At 42.9% G+C, this 14,451-nt stretch overlaps 1 protein-coding gene across 1 annotated transcript in view; it reads right to left on the bottom strand.

Moving 5' to 3' along the window:
• Nucleotides 1-4,352: 4,352 nt before the first annotated feature.
• The window catches only part of runx1t1 (RUNX1 partner transcriptional co-repressor 1), a 93,836-nt gene continuing 83,737 nt past the window's right edge, over nt 4,353-14,451 (bottom strand). Inside the window, 2 exon segments of the mRNA XM_055633602.1 lie at nt 4,353-5,986; nt 5,988-6,230. Of these exon segments, the coding sequence (XP_055489577.1) occupies nt 5,954-5,986; nt 5,988-6,230 (276 nt within the window). The 3' untranslated portion in view covers nt 4,353-5,953.

Here is a 14,451-nt window from a genome sequence, read left to right as displayed (position 1 = left end):
GGTCAGTGCAGACTCGGTGGGCCGTAGGGCGTTTCCACGCTGTATATTTAAACTAAAACTAAACTAAAGAAAAAGGAACCTGACGGGTAACTTTTTTTACACAAAATGCAGTGGGTGTAGTGAGATAAATGAGGCATTTAGACAGGTGCTTGGGTAGGACAGGTGTAGAGAGATATGTGGCAAACGCAGTCAGGTGGAACATGGTGGTCAGTCTATGCAAGTTGGTCAGAAACGCCTGTTTCCACGCTGCAAGACTCTATACCAATGCTTATACCAGGGGAGATGCAACTCTGCTTTATGATAACCATTAATTTTAGTGAACATTTGATAACATAATGTAATAAAGAAGTTTCCATTCTATGCACAAAGCTTGATAGCATGCACCACCAGACTCAGGAACAGCTTCTTCCCGTTATCAGGCTTCACAAAGATCCTTCCATAAGTTATGTTACTAACCGATTCACCTCTACCCCATTGCGGACATTGGAGTTTGTCTATGGAACTGTTGAGCTACAAGCTGAGAACTATATTCTGCACTCTGTATCTTCCCCTTTGCTCTATCTATTGTACTTGAAATTGACTTGATTGTGTTTATGTAGAGTATATCTGATCTGTCTGGATAATAAAGCTTTTCACTGTACCTCGGTAAACACGACAGTAATAAACCTATTCCCCATTATCATGTATCTGTACACTGTTGACGGCACGATTGTAATCATGTATAGTCTTTCCGCTGACAGGTTAACACGTAACAAAATGCTTTTCACTGCACCTCAGTACAGTTGACACCAAATTAAACTCACTAGACATAAATCTAGTCAATCCTTACTGGGCCTACATTTCTAACACAAACCTTAAATAGACTGTGTGTAAACAAAGACAACATTCAGTTCCTAAGTAATAGGCGCAGAATTAGGAACATTCAGGCCATCAAGTCTCCTCCACCATTCATTCGTGGCTGATCTACCTTTCCCTCTCAACCCCATTCACCTGCCTTCTCTTCACAGCCCCTGACTCCCACAAATTCCTTCTAATATTCATTTTTTAATGGACAATTGTGAGTTAATATTTTTAAAGAGCTGCAATTCAATTTTGTGGTGATATAATAACCATATAACAATTACAGCACGGTAACAGGCCATCTCGGTCCTTCTAGTCCGTGCCGAACACGTATTCTCCCCTAGTCCCATCTACCTGCACTCAGACAATAACCCTCCATTCCTTTCCCGTACATATAACTATCCAATTTATTTTTAAATGATAAAATCGAACCTGCCTCCATCACCTCCACTGGAAGCTCATTCCACACAGCTACCACTCTCTGAGTAAAGAAGTTCCCCCTCATGTTTCCCCTAAACTTCTGTCCCTTAATTCTCAAGTCATGTCCTCTTTTTTGAATCTTCCCTACTCTCAGTGGGAAAAGCTTATCCACGTCAACTCTGTCTATCCCTCTCATCATTTTAAAGACCTCTATCAAGTCCCCCCTTAACCTCCTGCGCTCCAAAGAATAAAGACCTAACTTGTTCAACCTATCTCTGTAACTTAGTTGTTGAAACCCAGGCAACATTCTAGTAAATCTTCTCTGTACTCTCTCTATTTTGTTGACATCCTTCCCATAATTAGTCGACCAAAATTGTACACCATACTCCAGAATTGGCCTCACCAATGCCTTGTACAATTTTAACATTACATCCCAACTTCTATACTCAATGCTTTGATTTATAAAGGCCAGCACACCCTTCTTCATAATCTTCATAGTAAACTAATTGGCTGCGTTTTGGAAAAGATAAGAAGACGACACGGTGGCGGAGCGGTAGAGTTGCTGCTCTTACAGCGCCAGAGACCCGGGTTCGATCCCGACTACGGGTGCTATCTGTGCGGAGTTTCCACGTTCTCCCCGTAACCTACTTGAGTTTTCCCCAGGAGCACTGGTTTCCTCCCATGCTCCTAAGACATACAGGTTTGTAGGTAAATTGGCTTCTGTAAAGTCGTCTCTAGTGTGTGTAGGATAGTGCTAGTGCACCAGGATCGCTGGTTGGCATGGATTCGGTGGGCCGAAGGGTCTGTTCCCCGTGCTGTATCACTAAACTAAGCTGAAACGGGTGCAGAGAAGATTTACGAGGAAGTTGCCAGAACTCGAGTGTCTGAGCTATAAGGAGAGGTTGAGTAGGCTGGGACTCTATTCCTTTGAGGGCAGGAGGATGAGGTGTGATCTTATAGAGGTGTATAAAATCACGAGAGGAATAGATCGGGTAAACGCACAGGGTCTCTTACCCAGAGTAGGTGAATCGAGGACCAGAGGGCACAGGTTTAAGGTGAAGAGGAAAAGATTTAATAGGAATCAAAGGGGTAACTTTTTCACACGAAGGGTGGTGGGTGCATGTAGCAAGCTGCCAGAGGAGGTAGTTGAGGCTGGGACTATCCCAACAATTAAGAATCAGTCAGACAGATAGGACATGTTTGGAGGGATATGGACCAAATGCTGAGAAGTGGGACTGGTGTAGCTGGGACATGTTGGCCAGTGTGGGCAAATAGGGCCGAAGGGCCTGTTTCCACACTGTATCAATCGATGATTAAATTAAACTGTTAAAAAAAAAAATCAAGTTTATCAGCCAATATTAAATTAAAAACAATTAGCAGTTTCATTTCCTCACACAAGATATAAATTACACTACATAAGAAGCGCAGGCAACAAGAACATTTAAATGTTAAAGGATTGTTAGCCAGCCCTGGAGGAAGAGAGAATCCTCCCGGTTGGATTTTAGTTTTGTATGTCGAATGTACCTCTGTCAGGATACAGAGCAATTATTGATGTATGTGACCCAAAAGGGGAGCCATTATTGTTGTGACATTCAAACCTCTGAAGGCTGCGGAGAGAGCTTGCAAAGGACACGATTCTCCTTCAAGCCTTCGTTTCTAATTAAAAACCCGCGGCTGAAATCTCAGGCGACTTTTGTTGCTACTTCGAAATTTATTGGAATACCAATTAATATGCAGAAACTTTTAGAATCCATAAGCGGCTAGCATCTTACCTGCAAGTGGACTACAGTATGAATGCTGGAAGAGCAGTTTACCTAAATATGCAGTGGGGGGGAGGAGAGAGAATAAATATTCCCCACTAAGAAGTAAACCCTTTGGGTGAATACAGATATTAAAATTTTTATTACACAGTTAGCAATACAACAATACCTGAATCATACTTTAAAGATTCACAGGTTGACAGTCCATACAATACAGTCCAACTAAAGAAAAAGTAAAGATAATCAAGGAACCACAGTTTAGACATAGTAGACTTAAAAGCTCAGAAATATGCTGACAAAAAAGCATGATGTCTAGACACCCCCCAAAAAGTTAGTCTACCGTTAACTCGTGGTACATGTCGGAATTACGTATTGCACAACTTTCACAACAAAGTTGAGGAACCAAAAATCTTACTTAAATCTGCATTTCAAATTCTCCAATTTTCTGTCCTTTCAGAAACCAGACAATATGGAGTCCCTTTCCTAAGTATTCCAGGCATAGGCATGCTTTGCATAAGTTAACTGGCCTTTGCTTTTTATTTTTTTTACTTCCACCCCCCCTCCCCCGTTTTTTTTTTGTTCCACAACATGCACCTACACAACAAAGACAGGTGTTGTCCTGTCACAAGTACGTCTCACAACAGAGAGGGCCCTCCCACCCCGTTCCTATCGGCAACCAACCTTTTCAACTGTAATTAATGAAGTCTTTTTTTATTTTTTTTATTTCCTCTCAATGCGTTTATACCTACAAATTATACTCTCACATAATCTGTATAAGTGACAAGCTTAAAAGGAAACTAACAAAAGTTCAGATATGAGGTCTGCATTGTTACCAAGTAGTGATTATGGTTTTGCAGCTGTATGAGCCTACTTTTGGTTTCCTGGTTCTTTTGTGCCCATTTGGTTTTTACTATCACCAGTTAGTTTTATAGCTACTGGTACATGCTGTCAGAGGTAGAGTGAAACTTTGCCACTGAGGAGACTGTAGCAAAAAACAGGAGAAAAGAGAAGAACTCTGAGAAATTGGTTTACAACAGGGTGCCCTGAAATAAATGTAAGTAGATCAGTAATGTGATGCACTAGTCCTTTCACACACTAGTGTTAATAAAACAGTGCTGTTTTCACATACATCACAGCATCCGATATATACGAGTATGACATCTGTTTTTTTGGATTATACAATGAATTGACTGAAAGTTGCTGAAATAGTTTAACCTGCTGACTGCTTTGAAACAATTACTGGTGCTTTTTGTTTCTGATTTTGGTCCATCTGGGTTGACTTTGGCTGACTTCCCTTTGTTTTTTTTTATTAATACTGTTTAATATCTGGCATTCAGCAGTGTTAAAGCTGTCAATCTACACCTCAGCATTTTGGAGTCTATTATTATTTTTTTTTTTACTTCTCGAGATAAAAGTTTTTATTTTTATTTTTAAATCAGCAATACTTAATGACTTCGCAGTGATATGCATGCACTGTCCTCTTGTGTGATCTCGTCATATAAAATGCCACCCGTCGGAAAAATGGCCGGTTTATCAAAGAAATGGATATGACAGCTACTCTAATCTATAGCTAACTCTGCAAAATGGCTCTAGCATATTGGGAGTTTGCCCAAACAAGCATGCCTTAGGGAGTCATTTATGACAGTCCAAAGTACATTTACGTACATCCCTCTTACAATACACCAAAATGGTAGCATTCCGTGACGCATGCTAAGTCTTATAATTCTTAAACAGAGTGAAATAGCAGCTCAGATAGATAGCTTTTTTTTTTAACCTTTTTCTTTTGAGGACAACGAAATAATCCCATTGTGTGAACTACCAGAGAAATATCACTAATACATACAGATATAAAGGCAGCATAGAAAGATACAGGTCTATCACCAACTAGGAATAATCGCCTACGTGTGGGGGTATGGTTAGCTACAATGGGTCTTCACATTTTTCCAACACATTTACAAGAACATCATAGTGAATCTCACAGGACAGAAGTGTTTTAACACCAAGAGAACTACTTCAAATCTGAACAGATGGATGGGAACACGGAATGGGCCAGTGTTGTAGCCACCATTTTCATTATCAAAAAAATGAGCAGGAACAGACCTGATTGTCTGACTATGTGGAACCTTGTAATAGTGTAGAAATGCTCTGTTGAGGGCAGTTGGTAGACAAGAGTCTGCCGGAAAAAAAAAAAAGTTAATCCAACGCAGGCTGTTTCTCGTTAGGATTGAAAGCCTCTTATTATAGCATTTGCTTTGTTGTTGTATTCATATATCCCACAGCAAAAAAAAAAAAAACAAACCACAGATTCAATTCTTCACTTGGTTGACCTGGATATTGTTCTTCTGGAGGGACGCATGAACATCTGTGCTTGCTTCCAATCTGCCACACAGCTGTGCATTCTGTCACAGGTCTTCAGAGTTCAATCCACAGCCCATGGACACCATTCATCTTCTTGTTAAAATGTCTCTGCCGCAGCCAACGTAGCCTGTGCCCTTGAGGGTTTTTGCGAGAGACCTATTTTTCATCATTGCAGGAAAGAACAGCGTGCCCTTTAATATTTGCATTTCGCTTTGTACATTAATTAGCAATCCCTTGGTCTGTTGTCTGATAAAGCATCTGTTTATGAGGTTACCTAGTTTTAATCCCAGCTACTGGAAAAATAACGAGGGAAGAGGTCAAATCTACTTTTGTGATGCTCTCTGCCTTCTCCGCAGATTACAAACAAGAAAAAAAAGATGAACAAATAATATCTTTGTTTTTTCATAGTAAGTAAGTGTGACCCGTTTTATGGCCTTCGAAACTCACTACTACTCCAGATTAGTTTCTCCTTGGATAGTGAAGAGTCTTGTTTTTTGTTTTATTTTCCCTTTTCATCTTTGTGTGACTTGAGCCATTTTTTTTGAAAAAAAAGTTTTTTTTTTTGAGGAAAATCTTTAGCGTGGGGTCGTTTCTATTGTGGATGGAGTGGCCGGGGGTGGTTGACCTGGAAGTAGTTGCTGGTGGTGTGTCGACTGGACTTCCTGCACCACTGCTGGGCGTTGCCGAGGAACCGCCCGTGGCCACCTCGCCCTGTTGCTGGGCCTGAAGGGTTTGTCCGCACACGTGGTGGTGCTTTTCCCAGTCCTTATGCTGGCAGAATGAGCCGCAGTATCGCGCCGTGTTGCAGCCACTGCAAGTCTCGCTCGCCTTACGTCCGCAGTTCCAACAACTCTGTGGAGGAGAAAAAAAAACAAAGCAAAATTAATACAACATCAGAAGTCGATGGTGACTCAACATCGAGTCAATGGATATCGGGTCAGGGGCGGCACGGTGGCGCAGCGTTAGAGTTGCTGCCTGAGACCCAGTTTGATCCTGACTACGGGTGCTGTCTGTACGGAGTTCGCACGTTCTCACCATGAACCGTGTGGGTTTTCTCTGAGATCTTCGGTTTCCTCCCACACTCCAAAGACGTACAGGTTTGTAATCTAAATGGCTTGGTATGAATGTAAATCGACCCTAGTGTGTGTAGGATAGTGTTGGTGTACGGGGATCGCTGGTCAGTGCAGACTTGGTGGACTGAAGGGCCTGTTTCAGCACTTTACCTCTAAACAAGACTAACCCTAAAAGCTGACAATGTAACAAATGTTTCAACCTAGCTGACAACCTAACAAATGTAAACCAGGAAAAAATTACGTGAAGCCATGAAGTTGAGACTAATCTGTTCAACTGCATCTTGGTAGATGATCTCTTTTAAGTAGTGCATATCTCGGTTAAAATTTCAGCTTCTGACATGTAGAGACAGAACATAGAACAGTACAGCACAGAAACAGGCCCTTCGGCCCACAATGTCTGTGCTGAACACAATGCATGTACGTGATCCATATCCCACCATTAGCATGCGGCTATCTGAAAGCCTCTTAAATGCCTCTGTCGTATCTGCCTCCATCTGCCTCCACCACCCACCCCAGCAGCGTGTTCCAGGCATCCACCACCTTCTGCGTTAAATAAACCTTCATAAGTTTCTAAGTCGTAGGAGCAAAATTAGGCCATTCGGCCCATCAAGTCTACTCCACCATTCAATCATGGCTGATATACCTTTCCATCTCAACTCCATTCTCTTGCCTTCTCCCCATAAACCTTGATACCCCTACTAATCAAGAATCTGTCAGACTGTGCCGTAAAAATATGCTTTGACTTGGCCTCCACAGATTCACCGCCCTCTGACTAAAGACATTTCTCCTCATCTTCTTGCCTGGTACATCTTCTTTAAACCTTTCCACTCTCACCTTAAAGTTATGCCCTCTAATCTTTCACATTTCCAGCATGGGTTAAGGTTCTGGCTGTATACCCTATCTATGCCTCTCATCATTTTATATAGTTCTATCAGGTCTCCCCTCAGCCTCTGACACTCCAGAGGAAACAATCTAGGTGACCCCTAACAAACCCCCCTTACTCATTCCCTTCCTCATTCCCATACCATCTTCAATCGGACATTACTGGTCTAAATGTCATTCCCTTTATCCTGTATCTATACACTGTGGACAGCTCAAATGTAATCATGTAATATTTCCGCTAACTGGTTAGCACACAACAAAAAGCTTTTCACAGTACCTCGGTAAAATAAACTAAACCACAATGCAAAACTGCCATTTGAGAATAAAGTGTTAGACAACAAACTAAATTGCATGTCCACTAGATTTTGGTTGCTTTCAATGCTTTCTTACAATAATGGACACTTCAATTTTCAGCAATGTTTCGTGGTTCATTCTGGGAGAGAGAACATTGCCTCTGCTCCAAATAATATTAAAACCAAATGGTTTTATATTAGTTTATTGTCACGTACACCCAGGTACAGTGAAAAGCTTTTGTTGCGTGCTATCCAGTCAGCAGAAAGACAATGCATAAATACAATCGAGCCATTTTCATGATAAGGGAATAACGCTTAGTGCAAGGTAAAGCCAAATAAGAGTTTAATTTCCTAACACGTTGGGAGGTCTGGGAGGTCATGTTGCAGTTGTATAATGTGCCTGTCCCACATAGGCGATTTTACTGTCATAGTCGTAGCAGGTCGCGGAAAAAACAGCGACTGGAACCCCCCTACGACCACGTGTATGACAATGTATGCAACAACCTCCCACCTAGTCAATGTCAAGCTACCGACAACCGGCGACTCATTAGGACGTCCACCTACGACCACACCTACGACAACCTATGTCCACCCGCGACAAGCTACGACAAGGTGCGACCCTGTCGGTGACAACTGAAGACAATTCAGTCGCCGGTACCCGTCACCGGTTGACGTAGGTAGTCGCCAATCGAATTAACTGAAGTCAGCACTGGCGACAAACTACATCATCCTGGCGACAACCTACGACAAGCCAACTGTTGCCAAAACGTTTTGAACATTTCAAAATCCAGCGGCAACGAGAAAAACGCTACGATTCTTTGGGCGACTGAGGAGACTACTCGCGACCTTACAGGTGACACCCGGGAGACCATGTGGTGACAGCCTAGTCGCCTAGTGTCGTCACCTAAAAAATCTCCTAAGTGGGACAGGGGCATAAGATATTGGTGAAGCCGCATTTGGAATATTGTGTTCAGTTCTGGGCACCATGTTATAGGAAAGGTATTGTCAAGCTTGAAAGGGTTCAGAAAAGATTTACCAGGATGTTGCCAGGATTACAGGGTGTGAATTATCGGCAGAGGTTGAGTAGGCTGGGTCTCTATACCTTGTAGCGCAGGAGGATGAGGGGTAATCTTATAGAGGTGTACAAAATCATGAGAGGAATAGATAGGGTGGATGCACAGAGTCTCTTGCCCAGAGTAGGGGACTCGTGGACCAGAGGACATAGGTTCAAGGTGATGGGGAAAAGATTTAATATGAATCTGAGCGGTCACTTTTTTACACAAATGGTGGTGGGGGTATGGAACAAGCTGCCAGAGGAGGTAGTCGAGGCTAGGAATATACCAATGTTTAATAAACAGTTAGACAGATACATGGATAGGACAAGTTTGGGGGGATATGGACCAAGCACAGGCAGGTGGGACTAGTGTCGCTGGGACATGTTGGCTGGTGTGGGCAAATTGGGCTGAAGGGCCTGTTTCCACACTGTATCATTCCATGACTCAATGCTGCCTGACCCGCTGAGTTACTCGAGCAATTTGTGTCTTTTGTCCAACCTGTCTTTATTGCTAGGACCCTCTAATCCAGGTAGCATCTTGGTAAACAACTCTAAAGCCATCATGTCCTCCCTGTAATCGGACGACCAGAACTGCATGTAATACTCCAAATGTGGGCGAAACAAAGTCCAAAATTGGCAACAAATTCCTGTGACTTATATTGGCCTAGAAACAGGTTTGGAGGGGTATGGACCAAGCACAGGTAGGTGGGACCAGTGTAGCTGGAACATGTTGGCCAGTGTAGGAAAGTTAGCCGCTGTGGATCGCTCTATGAATCCAAGTAAGTTTGAGGGCTTTTTTTTAAATATTCAACGAGTCAATCGTAACAGAAGAATGTTAAATAATTATTTTACAGTTATTTAATCAGTTGACTAACCCAAAACCTCGGTTCACAGGTATTTAAACACGTGCAAGTGTGGACTAATTCTGTAAGGGAACCCATCTGTTGCAGACATAGACTGGTGCACACATACTCTGGAAATACGCTGATGATTGCAGTGTATAAATGAGTGAATACTTGAATTAATTGCCAGCATATCAGTTTCTGTCAGATTAAATGCAAATTCATGGTAAAACAATGAACACAGAAAGATCCAATTATAGTAACCCCTTCAATGTTAGGAATTTTAGATATGTCCTGAAAAATAATACATCCGGCCAGATTCGCTTGAAGAAAAACTGAAGGTTTCAGGATGAACCAGGACTAAAATGGTGTTACTCCTTCTCCGTGGTGTCACTGCATGAGTCCATTTTGTTAGAATTTACAGGAGGTGGATGAGGCAGGGACGATCGCAAGGCTTAAGAAGCAATTAGACAGGTACGTGTCAGGGGTTATGAGGAGAAGGCAGGAGAATGGGGTTAAGAGGGAAAGATAGATCAGCCATGATTGAATGGCAGAGTAGACTTGATGGGCCGAATGGCCTAATTCCTCTCCTATCACTTCTGAACTTATGAGATGCACGGGTAGGAGAGGTTTAGAGGGATATGGGCCAAATGCAGGCAAATGGGACTAGAGTAGATGGGACATATTGGTCGGTGCGTGCAAGTTGGACCGAAGGGCCTGTTTCTACACTGTATGGCTGTATGGTATTGTGACCATGTACAACAGTACAGCGCAGGAACAGGCCCTTCGGCCCACAATGTCTGTGCTAATCATGCTGCCAAGACCAAGCCTTATCTGCCTGCATGTGATCCATACAACACCAATCCCTGCATATCCACATGTCTGTACAAATTTCTTGTAAATGCCACTGTTGTATCTGTCTCCACCACCATCCATGGCATTGTGTTCCAGGCACTCACCACCCTCTGTGTAAAAATACACTTGCCATGCACATCTCCTTTAAATTTGTTCCTCTCACCTTAATGCTATGCCCTCTAGTCTTTGATACTCCAACCTTTGAAATACCTTGTTCTGGAAGCCTGCCTCTCCAGGGCCACAATAGAATTAATTTTCTTCCCCTCGCTGGGAGATTTCTATCAGGTTTGCTTAAGCTAATTCAAGTTATATAATGATGGTTTAAAACCCTTTTCTCCAAGAGCCTGCATCTTTCTTTACAGAATTACCAATTGAGAATGCACATTGAAGGAGTAAAGTCATAGAAAATGAGCAAAACCTGGAGGCGAGTGATCTATTCCAGTAAGATTTCATTCATATTATGTAGCGGGCTAATATAGATAGCATGAGAAGAAACACACTTTATTCTCGTCTTAGATTGGAAATAAGGAATCGGGAAATATGTTATAAAAGCTACTGCTCCCCGAGTCATACAAAGTGATGTTGTTAGGATTAAAATGTGCCTTTACTTTAGACTTAAAAGATACAGCGTGGAAGCAGGCTCTTCCCCCCACTGAGTCCACGTCGACCAACGATGACCCCTTACGTTAGCACTATCCTGTACAATAGGGACAATTTACAATTTCACAAAAGCCAATTAACCTACAAACCTGTACGTCTTTGGAGTGTGGGATCGATCCTGACTACGAGTGCTGTCTGTATGGAGTTTGTACGTTCTCCCTGTGACTGCGTGGGTTTCCTCCAGATGCTCCAGTTTCCTCCTGCACTCCAAAGATGTGCGGGTTTGTAGATTAACATTTAGTGCAAGATGAAGTCCAGTAAAGTCCAATTAAAGATATCCATCAATCAAACTATCAATTTAATTCAACCAAGTAAAGATATCCAAAGATATCTGTCTCCAATGATAGTCTGAGAGTCTCCAATGTGGCAGATAGTAGCTCAGGACCCCTCTCTAGTTCAGAAAGGATGGTTCAGTTGCCTGATAACAGCTGGGAAGAAATGGTCCCTGAATCTGGAGGTGGGCGTTTTCACCCTTCCGTACCTATTGCCTAGTGGGAGAGGGGAGAAGAGGGAGTGACGAGGGTGAGACTGGTACTTGATTATGCATGTGGCCTTGCCGAGGCAGCGTGAAGTGTAGATGGAGTCAATGGGAGGGAGCTAGGTTCGTGTGGTGAACCGGTGTTCAAATAGTACACTTCTTCTCAATCCGAGAACTGTGCCTGTATCGATAGAGCTGGACTCGTATCCTTTCCCATATTAGCCTCTCAGTCCTTTGCATCTCTAAAGAAGGGTCCCAACCTGAAATGTCGCCAATCCATGTTCTCCAAAGATACTGCCTGATCCACTAAGTTACTCCAGCACATTGTGCCCTTTTCTATTTCATTTGGCCCCATTCCAATTTACATGTAGCCTAGCGCAACATTCTTGAGGTTATAATCTTTGAGGTTATGTTCTTTAATTTGGCTTCTGTACATTTTGAATGCCTCTCTCAGGACTTTCAAAGAGAGTCCAATGTCAGCAAAATTATCCTTTAGATAATCTAGTCTAGTTTAGTTTAGAGATACCATGCGTAAACAGGCCCTTCAGCCCACCGAGTCCACACAGACCAGCGATCCATGCACATTAACACTATCCTGCACACACTAGGAACAATTTACACATTCACCAAACCAATTAACCTACAAACCTGTACGTCTTTGAAGAACTGAAGATCTCGGAGAAAATCCACACAGGTCACGGGGAGAACGTACAAACTCCGTACAGGCAGCACCAGTGGTCGGAATCGAACCCGGGCCTTCGGCAATACAAGCGCTGTAAGGCAGCAACTCTACTGCTGCACCACTGTGGCCGGCCAATCTTGCCACTTGGTTCGAGGTGGACAAAATTCCTTCACTCCATAGATGCTGCCTCACCCTCTGAGTTTCTCCAGCATTTTTGTCTACCTTCGATTTTTCCACCATCTGCAGTTCTTTCTTAAACACTTGGTTCTAGGTTGTCCCTGGACTGTAGAAAGTCACTTTTCTTTATGCCTCAGAAGTCTGAGCCATGACCAAGGGCTATTTCAGTGGATATGGGCTGAACAGGCACGAGAGACTACATAGCCACATGATATGATCATCCACAGCCATAAAAGGGGGAGTTCTGTTTTAATAAACATTTATGGCCTTTCTGTGACACAATCAAACGTTTCAGTTCAGTTTCGGTTTAGTTTAGTTTATTGTCATGTGCAACGAGGTACAGTGAAAAGCTTTTGTAGCTTGCTAACCAGTCAGCAGAAAGACGATACATGATTACAATCGAGCCCATTACAGTGTATAGATACATGATAAGGGAATAACGTTTAGTGCAAGATAAAGCCAGTAAAGTCTGATCAAAGATAGTCCGAAGGTCACCAATGAAGTAGATCAGCAGTTCAGCACTGCTCTCAAGTTGTGGTAGGATGATTCAGTTGCCTGATAACAGCTGGGAAGAAACTGTCCCTGAATCTGGAGGTGTGCGTTTTCACACTTCTGTACCTTTTGTCCAATGGGAGAGGGGAGAAGAGGTACAAACCGATTACAAGACCTCCTTGTCAAACATAATTTTACAACTAACAATCAAATTGGCTATAAAGATCAGCAGAGTTTAGTTTAGTTTTGAAACACAGCGTGGAAACAGGCCTTTCAGCCCAATGAGTCCGGGCCAACCAACAATGACCCATACACTAGTTTCAGATCCTGCACACTAGGGATAATTTACAGAAGCCAATTAACCTACAAACCCGTACGTCTTTGGAGTGTGGGAGGAAACCTGGAGCACCCGGAGAAAACCCACACAGTCAGAGGGAGAACGTACAAACTCCGTACAGAAAACACCCGCGGTCAGGATCAAGGTCTGTTATCAATGTTAGGCCTACAAATTCAAACAATTCCCCGCCTTCATTATGTAGCAAGGTACTGCAGATGCTGATTTACACCGAAGATGGACACAAAATGCTGGAGTAACTCAGTGGGCCATGCGGCATCTCTGGAGAAAAGGAACAGGTGACATTTCGGTGTGGGAACCTTCTTCAGACTGAAGTCAGGGGAGAGGGAGATACATAGATAAGGACGAGTAAGGTGTGAAAACGGGACAAAGGGGCTGCAGATCAAGGAAAATGCAGAATTAGATAGATTCTTGATTAGTACAGGTGTCGGAAGTTACGGGGAGAAGGCAGGAGAATGGGGTTAGGAGGGAGAGATAGATAGATCAGCCACGATCAGATGGCAGAGTAGACTTGATGGGCTGAATGGCCTAATTCTATTCCATATGACCTTACATTGAGATTCTTTGTTTTGCATACAATACAAGTATGCAAAGAGTCACCATGTAAGGAACACCGACAAAGTTACAAAAGTATTCAATATCGTCAGCATGTGAATATTTTACTCCTTTAGTGAAACAACTGCTTTGAACTCAGTCTGAGCAGACACAAGTTTATACAGTTATAAATCTCAACCCTTGAATGTTTTGCCTATTGCAACGCATCAAAGCATCCTTTCAACAGTTAAATTATTTTGTACAATTTTACCACCATCTTGACAAGTCACCATTGCGTACAAGCCGAGTTGCAGGAATTATGAATCAACTTGCTGCATTACATAATCATTTTCTTTACTGCTGTGCTTCGGCAGCTGATATTATTAAAGGTCTTCTGGGCAAGAATTACACATTAAATGCTAAGATTTTAGCTCTGCATTCAACATCATTGTGCCAGAGCTACTACACTCCAAACTCTCCCAGTTGACTGTGCCTGAACCCCTCTGTCAGTGGATCATCAACTTCCTGACAGACAGGAAGCAGCATGTGAGGCTGGGAAAGCACATCTCGGACCCGCAGACCCTCAGCATAGGAGCACCGCAAGGCTGCGTCCTCTCCCCTCTCATCTACTCTCTCTACACCAATGACTGCACCTCCACTGACTCCTCTGTCAAGCTTCTCAAGTTTGCGGACGAC

This window comes from Leucoraja erinacea, chromosome 4, assembly GCF_028641065.1.
Source record: "Leucoraja erinacea ecotype New England chromosome 4, Leri_hhj_1, whole genome shotgun sequence".
NCBI classification, from domain to species: Eukaryota; Metazoa; Chordata; class Chondrichthyes; order Rajiformes; family Rajidae; genus Leucoraja; species Leucoraja erinaceus.
The sequence above is the reverse complement of the archived record's forward strand: the minus strand, read 5'-3'. Positions and strand labels throughout refer to the sequence as shown.